The 22,966-nt window shown below is 39.9% G+C and overlaps 1 protein-coding gene across 5 annotated transcripts in view; it reads left to right on the forward strand.

Moving 5' to 3' along the window:
- Positions 1–22,966, forward strand: part of LOC124623201 (vascular endothelial growth factor receptor 3) — a 512,828-nt gene that overhangs the window by 375,625 nt on the left and 114,237 nt on the right. For 4 of the 5 annotated variants that reach the window (XR_006980681.1, XM_047149015.1, XM_047149018.1 and 1 more), the window contains exons 6-8: positions 11,605–11,747; positions 11,945–12,131; positions 18,523–18,825. Coding sequence is in view for 4 of the 5 variants with exons in the window: in XM_047149015.1 (XP_047004971.1) it covers positions 11,605–11,747; positions 11,945–12,131; positions 18,523–18,825 (633 nt within the window). In the remaining variant the exon portion in view is untranslated. Of the gene's footprint in view, positions 1–8,688; positions 8,813–11,604; positions 11,748–11,944; positions 12,132–18,522; positions 18,826–22,966 lie in introns of all 5 variants that reach the window. The other variant, XM_047149017.1, reaches the window with a different exon arrangement.

The raw sequence follows: 22,966 nt of genomic DNA on the forward strand, positions 1-22,966 counted from the left end.
TTTTGCTCAGAGTTCCACTTCTGCGATTTACCTGCAGCCCTTTTGCTCCCTGAATGAGCAGTTGGAATGACGGGGCTGAATTGTACAATGCTCTGCTCAGTGAGTGGGAATTCCAAAGTGCCCTAGCCGCTTGCCCTGATACAGCTCACGGGCCAGATCGCATCCAGCCAGTGATGCCTCCTAGACCTTTTCAACCGTATCTGGGTTGAGTTCCCATCGCAATGGCGGGAAAACATCATAATCCCCAAATTGAAACCTGGAAATAACTCGCTGGAGGTGAACAGCTACCGCCCCATTAGCCTCACCAACGTTCTTTGCAAGTTGCTCGAACGCATGGAAAGACGGAGGTTGAGTTGGCTACTTGTGTCTCAGGGCCTTCTGGCTCCGTCTCAGTGGGTTCCGTAAGGGCTGCTCTGTCACCGATAATCTGGTCTGTGTGGAGTCTGCTGTCTGTAAGGCCTTTGCTTGCCACCAGCATCTGGCTGCCATCCTTTTTGATATGCAGAAGGCGTACGATACGACATTGCGATATCACGTCCTCTCCACGCTTCATGGGTGGGGTCTTCAGGGTCTGCTCTTGATTTTCATACAAAATTTTCGGTCACTTCATTCCTGCTGCGTGCAAGTTGCAGCCTTCTATAGTTCTGCCTGAGTTCAGGAGAATGGGGTCCTGTAAGGATCTGTCTTGAGTGTTTGCCTCTTTTTAGTTGCAATTAATGGGCTCGCTGCAGCGGAGGAAACATCTGTCTCAGCTTCCTAGTATGCTGATGACTTCTGCCACTGGCATTGCAGCTGCTGAATGGCAGCTGCAGGGTGTTATCCACAAGGCGCAGTCTTGGACTGTAGCGCATGGCTTCCAGTTTTTGGCTGCCAAGACCTGCGTTATGCGTTTCTGCCGGCGTTGCACTGTTCACCCTGAGCCACGGCTTTATCTTGACTGCGAACCTCTTGTTGTGGCCGCTTCGTGGTCTTTGTGTGGACCCTGAGTCATGTCAGCATCCCGGGAAATGAACGGGTAGACACACTGGCCAAACAGGCTGTCAGTGCCTCGGCCTTGGAGATTGGCCTTTCACAGTCAGTTTTGTTGCAGAAGGTACTTGGTGCCTGGGGTGATGAATGGCGCACCGTGCCTTTACCCAACAAACTTAGTCGTCAAGGAGGCTACAGGTGTGTTGCTCTCCTCCTTGCGAGCCTCCCACAAGGACTCAGTTGTTCTCTGCCAGCTACGCATTGGCCACACCTGGCTGACGCGTGGTCATCTCTTGCAACGTGAGGACCCACCTCTCTGTCGCTGTGGATCAGTTTTGACAGTTGTTCATATCTTGTGGGCCTGTCCATTTTTAACTGTGCTCAGGCAGACGTTTGCGCTGCCAGGTACACTCTTTGAACTTTCATTGGATGTCGCTGCAATGGCAGACCTAGTTTTGAGTTTTTTTCATGCAGGGGGCTTTTATCGCTCGATCTAAGGGTTTGTGGTTTTTTTTTTTTTTGTCTGGCCTTTGGCCTATGGTTTTAGATTGTGGTTTTTAGTGTTTTTCTTGGTGGTTGACTTTTCTTTTTTGTTTTCATGGTCAGCCAACCACTGTCATACTGTGTGCTTTTGATTCCTTTTGTCGGTGTATTTGTGGTTCTATGTCGTCCCTTGTCATCTCAGTTGCTTTTCTCTCTTTTTCTTTCCCCCCTTGTAGGATTTTATGGCCTTGGAACAAGGGACCGATGGCCTTTGTAGTCTGGTCCCTTCAACCCCCACAAACCAACCAACCAAGTATTGGGTGATGGGCAAAGAGATTTAAAGTGCCAATAAGTGGAGGAAGTGAGCTCTACAATGGGACTCGTTTGGGACACTGTCGTAACCACTGCTACCAACATGGTGAATGTGTGGATGCCGTTATTCATGGAGATCACCATCTAACAATTAGATAAGTTTGCTCTACAGCTATTGGTGAGCATTGGAAGTGTGTGCTTTGTTGAAAACTCTTTGATATTCAAAGGTGTACTGAGGATGGGTTTCTGGAACTCATAACAGACCACAAGATTAAAAGAAAAAGCATGTCATCTGAACTACTCAAGTAGTTTGAGGCCAATGGGAAGGGTTTCCTGTCAGTGGTCATTACAGGTGCCAAAACGAGCGTGCATAACTTTAGTCTGGAAATAAAAGCCTGCCTCTAGAGAGATACCACACATGATTACGAAACATGGAGTAGTTCAAGGCTGCTCCATCTGGTGGCAAAGTCATGATGACACTATTTTGGTATAGCATGGTGTCATTCTCATAGATGTCACCAAGAGGATCACTCATTAATTCAGGGGCCCATGTGAAGATGAAAAAAATGCAAGAACCATTTCTGACTTGTTTGGTCTGATGAGAATTGGAAAAAATCTTCGGCCAACACAACAGTCCACACCCTTATGCAATTCTCTGGTTATGGGAACACATCACCAAATTGTGTTGGAAATCATTGCCTCATCCATCCTAAAGCCCTTGGACTTCCATCTTCGTCAGTCATGTAGAGGTTCTCCATGAGAGACCAGCCATGATGATGATGATGATGATGATGATGATGATGATGCATATAATTGAAACATGGCTACACGTGAAGGACAAGAGCTATTACCAGCAGAGAATATATGCTCTTACACAACACTGGCCTTAGAATATGATGGAGAGTACGTAGGAAATTAGTACATGGACAAGAAATGTTGATAGGTATTGTAACCAAGTCTAATCCTTAATAACAGATATGTCGTGAGAAAAAAAATCTGTTCCACATTATTTATTGAATGACCCTAGTACCATGCATAATGTGGAATTCAAATGTGTTTTTACATCCTGACTTACTCCTCCTCCTCCTCCTCCTCCTCCTCCTCCACCACCACCCCCACCACCCCTCCCACCCTAAAATGATCACTGGTATTATGTACAAGGTCCACAAAATTTTTCTACACATACCTTTTACTTATTGTACATGATCTCTTTTGAAATACTCTCATCAACAATTGATACCCCCACTCCCAATGCCGTTTCTGCTTCCGGACCAGACATGGTACGCCTCTTGCTGGATTGTGCGAAGTGCTGTCTCCAATTTCCTTTTATCTCCTCTATCGCTGCAAGTCTTCATCCTTTCATCAGGGTTTTCAACTTTGGAAATTAAAAAAAGTAGTTCATACAAGCCAGATCTGGAGACTGTAGGGTGAGGTAGCACAGTGATTTTGTTTTTTTGATCAGTAGTCATGCTTGATTCGTGATCATCCAACTAAAGTATTACATTCATCTGCACTCTCTCGGGCAGCCAGTTTTCGAATGGCACACACAATTTCCGTGACATTGCTGACATTAGCCTTGTTGATAGACATCAAATGGTAATCATTAACTTCAGTCCGTCCATTTTTAAACCATGTGAACCATTTGTAACACAAAGTACAGCATATGCACACATCACCATAGGCCTCCTGCATCATTTAGTGTGTGTCTGTAAAGGTTTTCTTGAGTTTTGCATAAAATTTAATGCAGATGCATTTCTCCTTTAGTGCAGCATGATGTTCTACTGAATACAGCTCTGTACAATAACTAACAGACATACAACAGTGAAACATCTGACAGTTACACATTAAACACAGGCGTGTTCAGGAATGCCAACCACATTTTGCTCCTACACACCATTGGTACGAAGTTATGAATGTTCTGGAATTTTATGAACAGACCTCATACTAGGAATTACTCTAATTTTCATAGTATGATGTTGTCTGAATTATATATAAGAAATATTTATAGAATCTTGGTTTTGTTCAGTTCATTTGAGAGGAACGTGTCAAAAATAATGCTCACTAATATTGAAAATCCAGAAGTAGTAGGTAGGAAATAGAATTATATCAACTTAGAGAGAAGTATGCATTTTGTTTATGTTTAAAAAAAAAGTGTGTAATCTTATCATTTGTAGACGTTATGAGGGACATTTAGGAAATAATGACTATGTACACACCAAGTGCTGATCCCTAAACATTGTGATGCATGCCAGTTAGCTCGTTTACCCACCTCAGAGTGAGCTGAGTTTTGTTGCCAAACAACTGTACCTCTTTGTTGTGTAACCCTTCAAAATGGCGGTGTCTGTTGCAAATGCTGCCTAATGAAGAGTGCGTAGTATCGTTCATTTTTCTGAATACACAAAATGTTTGGCCTATCAAAATTTATAGGAAAATCGAAGAGTGTTTGTAGTGATACTGCAGTGAATGGGTCTTTAGTAGTGTGGAATGTTGGCGGCAGTGGTTTTTTTTTGGATCCATGACAATGCGCGACCTCGGACATGAGTTAGAATGCAGCAAGAACTTCAGTGTCTCAAATGGGAAATTTTTGGGCATTGTCCATACAGCCCTGATTTGGCACCAAGTTCTTTTCACTTATTCCAAAAACTACAAGAATTTTTGGATGGAAAAACATGTGCAAATGATAATGAACTCAAACGAGCAGTGACATCCTGGCACAGATCTTTGGCGGTAGAGGAGTACAGCACAGGAATTGAAAAATTAGTCCCAGTTGCTGTAAGTGCCTTGACAGATATGGTGACTACACTGAAAAATGTAGTAAAGTTTTGTGTTGATGTCTTTAATTTTATTTAGTTATGCCAAAACATTTACTGCCTAGATGATCCTCATACCAATGTTTTGTAATATATCAGTATATGATTGACATCTCCATTCACAGTTGCTTTATTGTACATACCAGTATCATCTGTTACACTTGTAGATCTTGATTGTTTTTGGAACAGGAGGATATGCTAATTCCTGTCCACTCAAGTCTTACAGGTTTCAGTGAAAGTTCCAGAATGCTTGGTATCACTCAACACATTCTTAACCACAGGAGAGTTGTTAATGTGTTACAACATGTAATTTAGTTTGTGCTATGTACTTCTGAAGTAAACAGATCATCCTGTCATTCCAGTGTACACTTTGCTATACCAACCCACGATGCTGTGAATGGGTCCTGTTTGGCTTTGGGCAGTCAGAGGCACTCAGTGGTTTTCTAAGTAACTATGTATGTGGTTTTTATACTGTGTCTTTATTCCATCTTTAAAATGCCATTTTGCCAGGTGCTTGTCTTCATGACATTTCCAGTATCCTTAGTGGAACATACATTGCTTCTTGGGAAGTACTGAAAGTACTGAAAGTACTGTGTCTCGCGTCTGAGGTAACATGGCTCACAAGTTGTTCTAGTGCAGCAATCCCCAACCAAGGGGTTATTATGCAGACCCCCTGTTCCCCATTCACACACACCAGTGTAAAATGAAAAATCCTGAGGGGTAGAAACAGAATCTGTTTTAAAATTATCTCCATTGTCAAAATGTTGGTAGACGTTAATATATAACATCTTGTAAGTCACCAGAAGCCATATGATATGAATCGCGGAATAAAAGCTTCAGCTGCATAAGTCCATGTACTGTACTGTAATCTTGAGCGATACAAATCATTGTAGCTCCTGCGTATTCTCTGTTGTTATCGGCTTACCTTGCATAAGATTGCCTTCACAGTTGCTCCTGTCTTTTTGGAATTCAGAAAATAACTTACCTTCTTGGGTGTTGTCTAGCCCACTTCCACTTCTTTTCATATTGCAGTTGTAATGCACTTATTTGCTTTCTTGTCTCTCCCAGTAATTTCGACATGCATCTCACTCCATAGTTGATGAACCCACCCTCAAGTTTTGAATGATCATCTCTTATTGTCAAGAGTCAAAACTGTTAATACGAACTATGCATTAACGTTTAGTTTCATAAACATAAAAAATTTGTTTTGAAAATTTAATTAGCATACCAAAATCACTTGAGGTCAGCTTTACTCTTCTATTCCTCGCTGTCACAATCCGTTGTATGGTAGTGCCATCATTAATAAATTCTAATAGTAGCTATTTTTTCAGATTTGACATTTGATGTAAACTAGTTTCAGTGGGTGAAGGAATGTTTTCAGGTAGTAAAATTTCTTCACCTCGCAAAGACAACACTATAAATAGATTTTCATAAACAGAATGACATTGTTTTGATGAACGTGTGTCACCAATAGCCATTATTATTGGAAGAAACCTTAAAAGAATACCAATTCCATTCGCCACAGCATACTTGAGTTATGGTAGACTTCCAGCTGTGGTAGCAATGAGAACAAACGTAAGGAACTGAATGAACTTGGTACATATATTCTGCTGTGAAATTGTGTACACCAAACCAAATATAAGAATTATTGTTAGAAATATGCAGAACCACGAAAAACATAGAAAAGGCTTCAATTTGTCATTGATCATTAAGTAAGTAGTATTGCAAATATTTGCTCACATTAAACATGTGACTATTAACTTTTTTACAGTCTAATGTTTAATTAGGTCTGAAACTTTGTTTGGGGTATTAGATGGCATTTTGTCTTGGCCAGGGGTAATGGTCTCGGAAAGGTTGGGAACCATGGTTCTAGAGCAAGTGACAAGAGTATTGGTCTGTCCCATATTGGGTGGGAAGGAGATTTGAGCTTACGTAAATACTGATTCATGAATGTATATTTGCAGTATATGATATGGCTCAGGTTTACACCTTCATCACTAATATGTCAAAGAAGGGTAGATTTTTATCTTCCTCTACTTACGTGATAAATGAATACTGATGTGTTGACTAGTGTGGTGTTTCAGAGACTTATCGAGGCATTCCTTACTATGGCTCCAAATAATGAAGCCATCTACGTACCTGCACTGCACCATAGGCTCCCAGGGTGCTAGTCCAGCACCTGCTTTACAAATGGTTTCCAAAAGACTAGGCACCTCTTTCCTGCTGTTTGTAGGAGTAGCCATGATGCACGTTGAATAGTTTTATTGTGTCCCCTGGGGGAAAGGGAACAGGTATTATCTACTGACTCATTTTGCAGCACATTTGTAAACAATAATTAATCATTTGAACCAGCCAGAATATTATTTGGTCAAAGTTCCTTAATCCTTTCCCTGTTTTCCAAATGGCAGCAATGCCCACTTCTGATACATCAAAGCCCAGTCTCTCATGGTGTCAGATTTTGCTCCGTTTTCAATCAACTAAATTTCCATCATTGCTTAGTTTGAGATTAACAGTCATATGTGGTAATGTTTAATTGACTCACTCAGACAAATGATACTAGTAAAGCTTCATATCCATGCAAGAGACAAGTACAACATATGACCTTCCAAGACTCTACAAATATTGACACCTTTTGGTAATTTTTATGTTGTATTTTGCGAACCATGTAATTATTATGCATAAATATCAAGAAGAAATGGGAATCAGTTAGGAGACAAGTGGAAATAACACCTCAAAACTTACTAAATTATTGACTGATTAGCAGGATGGAAACATTTGCAAATTTGTATAAGTAGCAAGATGAGAGAGGGAGAGAAACGTATAGCTTCAAATATCGAGATAAATTTAGATATATTAACATTGTATTATTTTTACCATCAGGTTGATCTTTTATCAGAGAAAATAAAAATCTAAAAACTTTAAAAAAATATACATTACAGTATCTATAAGAGGATACATCCATATGTCATGAATAAAAGTGATCACCAGCAGAAATTCAAATTGAAAACTGTGATTACTAACTGAACTTCCAGATAGTCTTGCTTTAGAGAGCTTTTGCAAAGACTTCACAGATAAGGAAAAAATCTGTAAAGGCGGTTGATAAACAAAAGAACGATGCAGTAGAGAAAAAGTAGCAAAAAAGGGAAATAAAGAGGGGATGATTATCAGGAGGAAGGAGCAGCAACATAAATCTGTGAAAAATCCAGGAAGTTGCATAAATCCATCCAGTAACCCAGTGTTGTTCATCATTTGTTGCTGTTAATCTATTCTGTTCGTTTCGCACATTTCTTCTCTACAGAATATCTTCAAAAGTCCGGCTGGTAATCATACTTCTGCGCACACTTACAAGTCACAAAGTGGCTCTTCTGTCCAGAGAGCTCTGTAGATCATAATCTGTTCCATTCTGTAGATTTATCAGCTATAAAAATTAAAATCTCTCATACACGTGCTTCAGTAACAGTTTGGTTTGAGCTCTGAGATTTAACGCTTTCTGTTCTAAACAGACTGTTTTGAACCATTTCAAGTAAGCTGACAAATAATTTCAATGGTTCAGTCATTTAGCTTTTGTGAGAGTAGGTATTATTCTTACTTTGACAATAAAATGAAAAATTTTACATTAAACCTGAAACATAATAAAACTGATGGTTTCTAATACAGATACATATTAAAATGATGATTTGCACTATAATATTGTACATAATCATTCGAAGGTGGGTAAAATTGTTACATGCAAAGTGTAACTAATACGAAGATAATACATAAAGTTGTGGATGTGATTTTGTATTCTTCTAGGCATTAAGCTGGTTAGCTGTACTGCTCTCTACTTCAGTGACACTGTTCAAATAGTGCAGAAATGTCTTTATCAGTGTTATCAAAAAGTGACATATGTGAATAAACTGCCATAAGGCATTACATTAGTTGAAAAACCTTGAAGAATGAAAATCTGAGCTTAGAAATTTAGTGGTCGGAGAGAAGGGAAAAAAGTGGTGCAGAATGTAAAAATGCCAGCACACACTCTTTCTAAAAGCATTAAAAAGTGCAGTATGTTTCTATATCATTAAATTTTACATTCTCTTTCAAAACAGTAGTATATTGTGAAATTCTCACATTGCAGATGTTTCATCCCAGGGTGGGATACAGGCTCATTATTAAAAAAGTAATTAGAGGAGACATTTGCTCGTGTACTGCAACATATGGTAATAATACCCAACAAAAGTTCTTCTTTCTCTCAGTTATGAGTAAGTTTCAACTGTGTGCATTTGTGTTCTGCTTCTGTAGTTGTGGCGTCTTATCCCACCCTGGCATAAAATATTAACAATGTTTCCTCTTTTAGATGAGCATTTAAAATTATAAAATAACGTACCTTTAAGTTAATTAATATTAATTCAAATTGTTAATACTAATATGTGTTGTTAGTTCTGTTTTATTTTTGCAGCAAGTAAAAATAAGCATCTGCAAGTATTTCAAACTTGAAGATGCATATTCAGTAACTAACATTAGTACTTGAAGCCAAATCAAAATTTATAACCTTTAGTTTCACATGAATTAAGTGAAGCTGCATGTTAGTCTTAAATATTCAAAGAAATTGGTTTTTATTGTATGCACAGTTACTGCAATTCTTTATTTTAATTTGCTTGCTGTAATTATCTCTGTAGCTGTAATTTTACTTCTTGTGTAAAAAATTTAAGAATATTGTAAGGATTGAGCTTAATAGATGCTCCAGTATGACACAAAACCAACATCCTTATTTTGAGTCATGGAATGCATAGAACAGAGAGTTTGTTTCTTATTGTTTGAACATTCTTTACTTGCAAAACATTCTATTCAAGTAATATTTACTTAAGTATTTGTCATGTCTGTATAACAGTGTATAATTCACAAAAAGTTAATAGAGGACACCTAACATCAAAACTTTGGAGCCTAAGGGACCATCTGTCCTAATTATGCTCTCTTACTTGCCAGGAATTGCTGTTACTATACTCCTTAAATAAATCTAATGAAATTGTTAGCAACTCCTTCCCAGGTTTTCATAATGACCACAATTTATTTCTGTTTGCTTTGCATCACTTGAAATTATGACAAGATATGACATAGATCTCATTCAATAAAATTTTTGGCATTTCCCTGGACAACTCTTTCCATATGAGAGCTGTTACTGTGGTGTACAGAAAACATCTTTCTACATGATCTTTTATAGGCACTCAATCACTTTTACAGATAATTACCAAAATAATGCATTCTCCTGTGTTCTAGAATACATTATCATTCTATGACTGTACTGCTGAAAATAATTACTTCGAATTTTTTATGGGGTTTTGTGAAGGTAGTCAGTCAGCAGCATATTACACTTTAAATTATTTATCTCTGCATTTGAGAAGTATGAGAGATAATGAAATAGCAGTGATCACAAAGTAGTAATGATAACAAAAGGATATAGTAAAACTCTGTGTCACTCGCATAGGGAATTAGAGGACAAGATTAGATTAATTACAACATGCACAGAGGCATTGAAACAATCATTCTTCCCACGAGCAATCTGTGAATGGAATGGGAAGAACTCCTGTAACAGGTCAAGCCCTGAAATGAGATAATCTCTTGATATCGCTCCCACATCATCCACTGTTGCTCATGTAACCTTATTAACATACTAATCAAACAATGAGATTTCCAGACCAGTATCCGTACCCCACGGTTCCTACTCATGCAGCCATTCCCACTGTTGAACATGTCTTGTGCACCCAACCAGTGCCACTTACTCCAGCTGCAACACTTGTGAATCATACAACATAAAAGGCAAAGTAAAACATTAAACCATACATGTTGTCTACAGCATTTTATATGGGAATGTCTGTTACAAGACTGGCTGAGCCCATTAACAGCTATTGAAGTAGTGCTTGTTTCAAGGACCCCCAGTACCAAGTTGTTGAAAATTCTCCATTGCATAACTTAAGGGACCCGAGTGCTTTACTATGCTGCATGAGCTATTTTAATCCCAACACTCAATTCTAATTTCTCTTAACTCCGGAGGTTGGAACTTCTTTTCAAACGTATCTATGCATCTTGACTGGACACCTTCCAAGATTTAAATACAACCTCTACCCTCTCATTTTTATTTATTATTACGAGGGTAATCCCAAAAGTAAGATATCCTATTTTTTAATAAGTACATAGACATGTTTATTTCTACAATAGTTTGCATCAGTTTACAGCTCGAACATTTAGCTGCTTTTCGACATAATCACCATTTCTGCCGATGCATTTTTGTAGATGCTGTGGCAGTTTTTGTATGTCCATGTCATACTGGCTCGCCGCCATGCTGTTCAGAAAGTTATGAACCTCTTCTTTCTCCTCGTCGTCGGAGCTGAATCACTTTCCGGCCAAACTTTTAACCAAGGGAACATGTGATAGACACTGGGTGCCAAGTCAGGACTATAGGGTGGGTGGGTGATTATTTTCCACTGAAACTGTTGCAGGAGAGCAACTGTTAGCCGAGCGATGTGTGGGCGAGCGTTGTCATGGAGAATGTGTACGCCCTTGCTCAACATTCCTCTTCTCCGGTTCTGAATTGCCCGTTTAAGTTTTTTCAGAGTCTCACAGTACCTGTCAGCGTTAATTGTGGTCTCAGTGATTCAGCTCCGATGACGAGGTGAAAGAAGAGGTTCATAACTCTTTGAACAGCATGGCAGCGAGCTGGTATTACATGGGCATACAAAAACTGCCACAGCATCTACAAAAATGAATCAACAAAAATGGTGATTATGTCGAAAAATAGCTAAATGTTCAAGCTGTAAACTAATGTAAACCATTGTAGAAATAAACAGGTCTATGTACTTATAAAAAAAATAGGAGACCTTACTTTTGGGATTACCCTCATGTTATTTTTATTTTTCTCAATTTTATTAATTTAGTCATGTATTGTCTTTATTGGTGTTTACTTTTTCATCTTTCTTGCAGAAATATTCTGTCCATGTGATGCATTTTTTCATAATAATGTGCACATCTGCCAATTTATTGTCTGTTGTTTCTACAGAACATGCAGATTCTGTAGCAAGACCAGCCATTGATGAGACCCATTTGCAACACGTGAAAGTTGGTGAGAATGTGACTATAGAGTGTAGAATTACTGTACCCACTTCAACAAGGTATGATTTGGAATGGATAGTTCCAAATGAGGTGAGCAGCGTTTAAATTCTCTTCTAGTTAATTTGTTGTATCTTTAATCTGTGGAGAGGGACTTGGGAAGCTACAAATAATGTAATGATGAAATAATTTTTTATAAATATAAATAATGTATAATGGTGTTCTGATATGATACAGCATTTTGAAATTTTGCACCCATATTTGATTTTTTGACTCTTGTTTCTTAACAGAGTGAACGTATCACAGTAGAAAAAATAGAGATAGAGCCTCCAATGAGCCCTGGGCACCATTTAACAACAGGAAGAAGAAAATTAAAAATATTTAATGCAAAATTGGAAGACACAGGGAACTACACTTGTAAAGTGAAAGATCATGCAAAAAATATCAACAGTGAAACGATATATTTGAAAATTTTTAGTAAGTAGATTTTACTAACATATTTTTTATCTACTTTCTTAAAACATTATTGGCATCTGATTGATTGAAAATTATTGTAGCTGAAATTTTGAACTGCCATGTATGTTTTAAATACATTTACATAGCAAACACCAAACTAGTGGAGAGCATTGTTAACCCTATTCCACTGTGTCTTTTGGCAAGGGAGAAAGCAGAATTCCATGGCAGAATTTAAGCAAAAACATCCATCTTGATTTACAAGGTTACTTGCTAATTTAATTTCAACTACTTCCATAATAACACTACCTCAGTAGCTGGAAGTGTGTGTCGGAATCTGTGTTACGTTCCATAGGATGAAAGGTACCAAGACAATGTTCTGCAATAACAGATTTGCGTGGCTGTTATAAGTTTTTGTGACACTTAAGCTCAGGACACTGATCCTTTATGGTCCGAATAGTCAAACCAATAGTGATGTGCCACAACTGCAAGGAATAAAATACATGCCTGCTTTACGCAGACCATTATCATCCTTAACTATGTAAAAGTCGCTAATCTTATGTGGTTGTCAGAAAACCCATTGCACATCAAGTCTCCACAAAATATGACTAGTCTTATTGAAATTTTCCCTGCGTAGAAAGGCCGTAGACTTTGGAACCGGCTTGGTATTATCATCACTCGCACGGTGTGTGGTAGGTTGATAGTGCAACATAAATCTGATTTGTCATTCAGCACATCCATTCTGATGAAAGGTGACCTTCAGATTGGCTAACACAGCTGACAAACTCTCAGGCTCTGAAACAACATGGGCCCTGTGAACCGAGGTGCAAAGTACACCTTCATTCTGAGCAGGATGGTGAAAACTATTGGCTTGTAGAGACAAGTCAGTGTGAGCAGGCATCCTATGCACAACGTTCTACAAAACATACCAACTTTCCTTTTGGCCAGCACATTGAGGAAGTGTAACGGTTAAAACCATTGGCGAACCTGAAGTAGAAGTCACAGCCCAAAATTGAAGGAAGTGCTGAAACTGGAACAAAAGCGATGGACATTAGCCACAACCAGTTGTTGCTAATACTTGACCAGCACCCTTCACAGCAGCAAGACTTCATGATACTCTGCGGTAGCCTATGGTAGTTGCACAACTCTGATGCTGACTCATTAACCAAGCATAAGTTGTTAACTACCTTTCAGATTGGCATTTGTAAATGACTCTTCTCAGGGACAGCAATGTAAAACCTCAAACCTGAGGTACCAGCAGAGCTGAACAAGAAAAGTTTATCCTGCTTTTGTGACCTTATCGGGTGGATCACAAAATTGTACTTAACACACAAATAAGTTATGGAATGAATTGCATCCCTCTTTAGTGGGTGGTACCTTACCTTCATAACAGTTGAGTGTCTCATTAGCAGACTGTGTGATATGCATCAAAGTAAGTTCAGTGGGTGAATGTGATAGATAGGTTCCCACAAGATCTATACTGAGCCCAGAATGACTTGAAAGGGTGGTTCTATAACCGTAATGTTTGCTGATGGCACAAAGATGCTAATCAAGGGGAAGATACAGTTCAGATGGTTGAACAGGCCCATGAATTGTTCACAGCTAACACTTAGTCATAGCCCTTATGCTGCCAGACGTGTTCTCCGCGTTTTGTGTCGAGTGTGGCTTTGTTGTCACTGTTCTGATTGCCATACGCTTCTACATATGCTGAGACATCATTCTGGTCACTATGAAATATTTATCATCCGATTGTAAGAGAACATTTTACAGTCTGATATCTTTGTTTGATAATGGACTGAGTTTCTTTTCATCACTTGTCTAGTCACTGTACTGCATAAAATTAAGTAAATCATTGCACAAACTTCCGGAGTTCATAGAGGAAAAAACTCATTGCGTATTATTGATTTCGGCTCACAAACTGACGTTTTTGAAATGTACATAAGGTATCGAAATTTTATTTAAAATTGAGAGAAGATTTGTATCTTAGTATGTTCATGAGTTATTATTTTTATATCTGCCAGGCAGTTGCGTGTGACATGCCCAATTCCATCCCTGTCCATGGGGAATCATGGTCGTAACAATTATCATCATTCATAAAAGTATTAAAATGAAGTCTTTTTGCAAATGATAGCACACAGAGGCACACATGTTTTATGGTAAATAATTGAAACTTTTTTATTCACCAAGACATATGATGTAACTCATTCAAAGCACTGAGAGACGGTTGAACAGGATACGTTGCACATCAATAGCACCAAAAATAAAACCCATGAGCCACATTTAAACACATTCTCAGCACCTGGGGAACAGTGGAGCATGACAAGTTAACTTGTCTACAGCAGTCAAAGGTTTTTTCTCACGAAGACTACTGCTGTGCAGTTTCGAACATGCAAATAATTACCTCTTCAGAACAAGCAATATACATTGTCATATACTAAGTGAAACACACACATAAACTAATGAAGAATCTCATTTCATTGTGTATTGCCCTTGACAACATTTCTCACTGTGTTAACTGAAAGAAAGAAGTGCTACCCCTTTTCTTTTTTTCTCCAACCCATTATTATTTTCTTGGTCAGTTAATTAAAGTAAATAAAGGGCTTATTTAGCAAACATGAGTTGTAAAAATATTGTGTAAAATGGATAACTGTTATGTCTTTCAGAAGCATGTTTAAGAATGCTGGGGTGCTTAGTCATTTCCTGGTGCATTGACACCTTAATGTGTGTTGTTACTGACAGTAAATATAATTTTCAACCATGTTACGACATGCGCAGATATGGTATTAGGCACACACATATTTTTCAAGTAGATTTGTTTATTGATGAGATATACTCACCAAGCGGTGGGAGAACACACACGCAAGACTGTTGTGATTGGGAAGCTTTCAGAGCCAGTGGCTCCTTCAAGTACAAGGGTTGAAGGGGAAGGAAGAAGGAGGAAGGAAAAGGACTGGAGAGGTCTAGGAAAAGAGAGAGATTTGGGAAAGTCACCCAGAACCGAGAGTCAGGAGAGACTTACCGTACGGGATGAGAAAGGAAGACTGACTATTGGGGACTGCATAGGATGAGATTTGAAAACCTGAGAGCTTAAAATGTGGAACACAGGGTAATATGTAGACAGAGATTACTGCATAAACATCAAGCATGAATTAATAAGAGTGAAAAACCAAGTGCATTGTACGTAATGGAGGTGGGAGAGGAGCAGCGAAAAATAGACTGGAAAGACAATGAAAGTTGTAGAAAAATAAAACTGAGTGAAGCGGAGAGTAGTTACACTGAAGGAAAGCTGAGACGGAAGAAATTAACGTAATTTAAGGCCAGGTGGGTGACGAGAACCGAGGACATGTTGTAGTGCTACTTACCACCTGTGGAGTTCTGAGAAACAGATGTCTGAGGGAAGAATCCATATGGTGCGTGTGGTGAAACAGGTGCCGAGGTCATGAGTGTGTGCTCTGCAACAGGATATTGCGAGTTGCCCGTATATACCTACTGCCTGTGCCCCTTAACCTGAATTGATAATTTGATGATAGTCATGCTGATGTAGAAGGCTGAACAGTGTTTACATAATAGCTGGTATATGACATGTATCGTTTCACAGGTGGCTCTCCCTTTGATAGTATATGTCTTGTCAGTTACAGGGCTATTATAGGTGGTGGTAGGAGCATGCATGGGGAAAGTCTTGCAGTGGGGATTGTCACAGGGGTAGGAACCATAGGATAGGGAGATCAGCTATGGCAGATACACGTTCGGTGGGTGCTTTGAAGCCAGCAACTATAGGACGAATATCAGCCTTAGTTGATCAACACCTGCAACCCATTGTGCAAAACTCTCCTCATACATCAAAGATAGCAGCCATTTCCTAGATCGTCTGAAATCTGTGCCCATCCCACTCCCACGACACAAATTGCTTGTCACCATTGATGCCACCTCCGTCTATATCAACATCCCCCACATACATGGTCTGTCTGCTGCTGAACATTTTCTCAGTCAGCACCCACCTGATTCCAAACCTATGACGTCCTTTCTACTCACTTCAATCAACGTTATACTTACCAGCAACTACTTCACCTTTGAGGGGCAGACAAACAAACATATCAGGGGTACGGCCATGGGAACCAGGATGGCTCCTTCCTATGCCAACATTTTCATGGGTTGCTTGGAAGGGGCTTTCCTGGGATCCGTAAGTCTTCAGCCTCTGGTTTGGTGTAGATACATGATGACATCTTTACCACGTGGACTCATAGTGATGCTGACCTGCTAAAATTCCTGGAATTTCTGAATATCTTCTCCCAATTAAATTTCACATGGTCCTATTCTGAATCCCTTGCCACTTTCCTTGGTGTTGATCTCGTCCTCACTGAAGACGAGATACACACTTGCGTCCACATTAAACCTACCAACAAACAAAAGTAGGCCTACTTACATTTTGACAGTTGCCATCCTTCGCATGTCAAACGTACCTTCCTATACAGCCTTGGCATTCGAGGCAAACATATATGTTCAGATGCAGACTATTTACAGCAATACACCACCATTCTCGCCTCAGCCTTCACTTCACGTAATTACCTCACCAGCCTAGTTAAAAAGCAGATTTTCCGCGCCATCACATCCGATCCTGGTACGGCTGATCCCTCCACAAAACAGCTTCGGAGCACACCGTGGATGACTCAGCATTATCCTGGTCTGGAATGTGTTAATCAGTTACTTTGACAGAGACATGACTTTTTAAAATCGTGCCCTGAAATGAGGTCCATTCTGTCTGAAAGTTTGCCCACCACACATAGAATAGCTTTCTGTCGCCCTCCCAATCTCGACAATATTCTTGTCAAACCCTATGCTCCTTCGACACCCGTCTCCCTACCTTATGGCTCCTACCCCTGTGACCATCCCTACTGCAAGACTTGCCCTATGCACTCCTGCCACCACCTGTAAAAGCTCTGTAACTGGCAAGACATAACTATCAAAGGGAGAGCCACCTGTGAAACGATACATGTCGTATACCAGCTATTACGTAAACACTGTTCAGCCTCCTACATCGGCAAGACTACCACCAAATTATCAATTCGGATGAATGGACATAGGCAGAAGGTATTTACTGGCAACTTGTGATATCCTGTTGCAGAGAATGCTCTACAAAATGACATTCGTGACCTTGGCATTTGTTACACCACATGCGCCATCTGGATTCCTCACACACACGTTTCTCAGAACTCTGCAGGTGGGAACTGGTACTACAACATGTCCTTCGTTCTTGCCACCCACCTGAGCCTTAATTTATGTTAATTTCTTCCATCTCAGCTTTTCTTCACTGTAACTACTCCCTGCTTCACTCAGTTTTAGTTTTCTACATGTTATGTACAATGCACTTAGTTTCCCACTCGTATTAACTCGTGTGTGATGTTTAAGCAGTAATCTCGGTCGGCATATTACCCTATGTTCCACCTTTTAAGCTCTCAGGTTTTCAAATCTCGTCCTATGCAGACCCCAACAATCAGTCTTTTCTTCTCATCCCGTATGACAAGTGTCCCCTGACCCATGGTTCTGGTTGACTTTACCAAAATCTACCACTTTTCCTAGACCTTCCCAGTCCTTTTCCTTCACCCTTCTTCCTTCCTCTTCAACCCTTGTACCTGGAGGAGGAGCCACTGGCTCTGAAAGCTTCCCAGTCACAACAGTCTTTTATGTGTGTTCTTCCACAGCATGACGAGTAGATTTTTTTTTTCTATCCAAGTAAATAATTTTATCAATAATTGGTTGTTTTCGTTGTTACATGGATTTGTTTATTGGATATTTCTGTCAGCTACATGGCAAGTAGCAGTGTTCGTATAAAGCTGCATGACAAATATTAGTGTACTGTGTAATAGGACCGTGTATTTACAGATGTAGGTAAATATTTTCTTTGCGAAATGCCATAGTCATAAAATAAGGCATAAGTGAAAATCTAGAAGTAGTGGAAATGTATTTTTCTACCTCCTCCTTGTACATGGTTTCTTCTCTGTACATACTTTTTCATTCAATTCTGTATTTCTAGTTGCTATCTATTTTGGCTTAGTTACATCCCAATCAATATTGATCTGTATCTGTCTTTATTCTTGTGATTCAGTAAATCCATTGGTTCATCTCTCAATCATTATTCTGTTTTTATTTGGCAGAGTCGCACAGTAAACTGCTGTCTCTTTTTCTAACCATTTGTTTGTCTTCATTATTTGTCTCCATGATACTCAACATGCTTGTTCCCTTTGTCTTGCTCATTTGCCTGTTCTCATCATTAGAATAGCTTAAGGTCCTTGTCTAACAGTTTACAAGTGGCAGTACACTCTGATTATGGATCAATATGATTTACACGTTTCATTGTAAATAGTCCATTTCTATGGATATTTTTATGCAGCTTTGCTTAAACATGTCTATTTTTCAGAAAGGAATGAGGCTTACATAAACTTGACAGTAAATGGGAACAAAACTAATATGGAAGTTGTTGAAGGACAGAACTTGAAGTGGGTCATCAGTGTTGAAGCACATCCACAGCCTGAGTTTTCGTGGTACAAGAATGATGATGTAATCAACAATTCATCTAGAATGATTGTTTCAACCAAATCTAATGGGAAACAGTCTATACTGGAAATAAAACGGGTTACTATTGAAGATAGAGGTACTTACGAAATGCGTGCAACAAATGAAAATTTCACCAAAGAACTGACACTGAAACTTATTGTGCTTGGTAAGTACAGAAAAAGCAACATATGAGATTATTGTTAAGCAGATTTACTTCATTTGTATGTATTTAATTGGGGGAATGATTCATTAATTTATGTAAATTTTGATAGAAATATCTAATGATATTACTAGCTATATTTAAGTATCAGTTTTGATATAAAAAATTATTTTTAACTGTTAGTTATGTTTCCTAATTAGAGACTATGATCCAGTTTTCCCAAAAAACATGGTTGTCTCATGGTCATCTGGGCTAGAGGTAGAAAACGACATTTTTTTATATATATCAGCAGCTATTGAGATTTATAACATGGTACACAGGAGTGCCCACATTTTTATACTTGTTGGCAAAGTTCAGTGTGGGCCCTGTTTGTAGTGCTACAGATATTGAAACAATACTCCACTTCCCACCACATGTTCTTAAGCATCAGTGGTGCTTGCTTAAATCTATTAGATTTCGAACCCTTGTCCTGTAAACAATGTCAGTGATCAATCCTCATTTACTAAAATCCTCTGGAGTCACATCAGGAGACAAAGGAGCCAGGAAATGTATTCTTGACACGTAAGCTGTCAGACATTTGGAACCATCTTCATATTCATGTGAGAGAGGAAACTCTACTCTGCACTGAGAAGTATCCGTAGCCAAAACCAAGTGGTGGCCAGGATTGAAAGTAGCCAAACAAGGAGCAGACTGTAATTTAGATTTCAAAAGCATAAGTGTGCACTTGTAGGCCAGCATCCACTGGAAAGGAATGTCCTTGTGGAGCAACTCATGGAGGGGATGAGTCAACATGGCCACAACTGGAATAAAGTGGTGATAGTAAGCAATCTTATGTAAAAATGCTTGAAGTTCTTTGACATAGTAGTGCAAGGCAGAGCTGTAACTGTGGTGACATGACGTAAATGCTTAACACCATCCTGAGAAACCTCAAATTCCAAATACACAATGGATGACTAAGCTGCGTTTCAACCCTGCAGTGTGTAAGACCGTGAACGAGGTGCATATGTAAATGCTTTTTTGTGGATGCTCCAGTCGAGATGTCATTGAGGTAGTTGATGCACCCTGGTATGAATGTTGCGAGTTGTTCTGAAAGGCAAATGATAAGTGTCAATGATAGATGAAGTGTTAACTGAAAATTTAAACTTGCCATTTGATGTAACAGGCTGCGTGACCCCAGTCATGCCAGTCTGTCCAGTTCAGATTTCATTTGATCATGTAAAGCCACTGGAAAGGAGCGCACAACGAACAAGTGTGGGTGTGCCATTGGTTTCAGGGTAATGAGGGCCATAAAATTAGTGGCACAACCTAAAACATCCAAGAAAAAACGATAACTTAAAACATAGAGAACCTAACTGCTGGTAAGGGACCAGGTTTGAGATGAGGTGAACCATATCCAAAATGGAAAAACCAAATGCATTGAAAGCATCCAGACCAAAAAAATTTACAGCACTGTGATCACCCACTGTCAAAAAAGTCAAGGAACAAACCACAGACTTACATATGGTGGGAACCATAAATTTCCCCAAAATTGCAATATGCTGCTTGTTGTAACTCGCCAAATGCCAAGCAAGCCTGAACTACGATAAACAGTTTGCTTACTACCAGTACTTTATTCCAGTTGTGGCCATGTTGGCTCATCCCCTCCATGAGTTGCTCCACTTAATTGCTGGGGGCATGCAATTAACATCAATGTCCATGCCTGCAGGAGGGGGCTGGGAATGACACGCGTGCACGCTCTCACTATATGTCCTCAGCTCGTAGAGTTGCTGCAAGTTGCCATGTGCTTAGGGCATGTGGACCTGTCATATGGCATGAAACAGTATGGACAATATAGGAGCGCTGCTGCTATTTGGTATGTCACTGTCCAGTGCAGCGAGGAGGCTGTTTTTGTACTGATTCCACCTTGCCATCCTCTGAGAACCAACTGATTCCCAATGACCAGGAACAGGAGCCACCATGGCGCTGGCACACCATGCCTCAGTCTGAGCACCAGCATCACGGTATTCCTCAGAAGATGTAGCAATACTTAACACTTCAGCCAAAGATGAATTGTTGCACTGTAGTGCACGTTGACAGACCACCTTGTCAGGGTCCAACAGAATGATAGCGTCACAGACCATAGAATCTGCATAGGGATCATGCTGAGCATCAGCCACGAACTAACATTTGTGACTGAGGTCGTGGAGTTTGACTGCCCAAGCCTGGTAGGACTGGTGGTGCTGTTCATGACAAAGATAGAATTCTACACATGATCCAATGACATGCATGGCTTTAAAGTGATAATTTGACTACATCTTACATAGTTTGCTGAACAAAAGTGATGCAGGTTCTTGGAGCAGGGCTAACTGGTAGATCTGAAGGCAAATACAACAAAAGAACAGAGAATTAAAAAGTTTGCAACAATGACATCAAAAGCGAGGAAGTGTTGCTGAAGCCTCTTCTCGTAAGCCTACCAGTCTTCAGTTTCATAATCGTAAGGGGGATAGGGGTGGCAGGTATGCTGATGGTGTGGACCAACAAGTTCATGATAGCAACCATAAGAGCCTGCTGCTACTCAAGGAAAGATTGGAGCAGTGACTGCATTGACAGTAGACCCGAAGTAACAACCAAATGGACTGAACATGCAGAAGTGAACCCCATGCTTGTCGCCAGTTGTATCATACTGTAAGGTGCAAATAACAGCACGGCCACAATGAACCAAAGTTTATTTTTCTTCCACGTATGAGTGAAAAACAGTTTGGAATGTACACACATACTTACAAACAATCCAGGTACTGATACTAGCAAAGTATGAACACAGTGTGAGAGAGCGAGTGTCTGCTGCCCTGCACTTACAAATACGACAGCTCCAGTAGATTGTACAGTGGATGCTGTGCCATGTGCACAAGATATGTGGCCCACTGCAGGTGGCCTGTGTTGGTTGGCTGCACAGTTGCTGTTTGCAGAATATTTGAATTGTATCGTGCTGGTACCGCATTTTGCATCCAACTATTATGTACAGGCTTAAGGCAGTTATCTCTGATAATGCAAGTTAGAGAAACTTCAACAATTTGAAAGGTAAATTATTGAAAATAATTCATCTTTTCACTAAATGGACTGTCATTGATTAAATTCCTGTGTATTAAACAATACAAAGTCCATGATGAAATAACAATATTACAAAATATTCTCCACCAGGGTTTTGACAACCACTTTTCATGCTGTGAAGTGAAATATCCTACTGCCTACCCTCCCAACCCTTCCCACAGTGATACTCTGCTACTCACAAAATCTACATAATATCATTGTCCGTCTCCACTCCACCTCTTCTCCAAATCAATTGAGCCATGGCTCAGATACCTGCAATAGACCTAGATCCAAGACCTGCCCCGTACAGCCTCCCATCACCACCTTCTCCAGTCCTGTCACCAGTGTGTCTTATCCCATCATAGGCAGGGCCAGCTGTAAAAGCACCATGTAGTCTACAGTAAGTTGCAAGCACTGTGCTGTTTTCTACATGGGCAAGGCAACTAAAAGCTGTCTATCTGTATGAATGGCCACTGCCAGACTGTGACCAATAGACAGTTGGACATCCCAGTTGCTGAACACACTGCCCATCATGATGTGCTTCACTTACTTCAGTGAGTGCTTCACAGGTTGCACCATCTGTATCCTTCCTACCAACACCAGCTTTTCTGAAGTGTGCAGGCGGCAACTCGCCGTACGACATCACCTCATTCCTGTAACCCCCTGTCATCAGCCTATGCTAGTCCCAGTTCTCCACCTACCTACCCCTTCCCTGCTCCCACTCCAGTACTACACACAGCTAAGCTATGTTCCTCCAGGGCACCCACTAGTCGTTTACCCATCTCTCCATCTCCACCCCCCCCCCCCCCCACCCCACCCCTTGTCTCTCCTGAAGGTTCAATTGTGGGATTAAATTTCAAGGTAAAAGGGTACAAGTGAAGATATTGCTATGACATTGTGATGAAATTGCTATTCTCAATGAAAGTGAAGAAGAATTACAGGATCTGTTGAATGTAATGAACAGACTAAAGAGTACAGAATATGGACTGGGAGTAAGCTGAATAAAGACAAAAGTAATGTGAACAGCAAGAAACTTAACATCAGAGTAGATGATCAGAGTAGATGATCAGAGTAGATGATC

The sequence above is a fragment of the Schistocerca americana genome, chromosome 7 (genome assembly GCF_021461395.2).
Source record: "Schistocerca americana isolate TAMUIC-IGC-003095 chromosome 7, iqSchAmer2.1, whole genome shotgun sequence".
Taxonomy (NCBI): domain Eukaryota; kingdom Metazoa; phylum Arthropoda; class Insecta; order Orthoptera; family Acrididae; genus Schistocerca; species Schistocerca americana.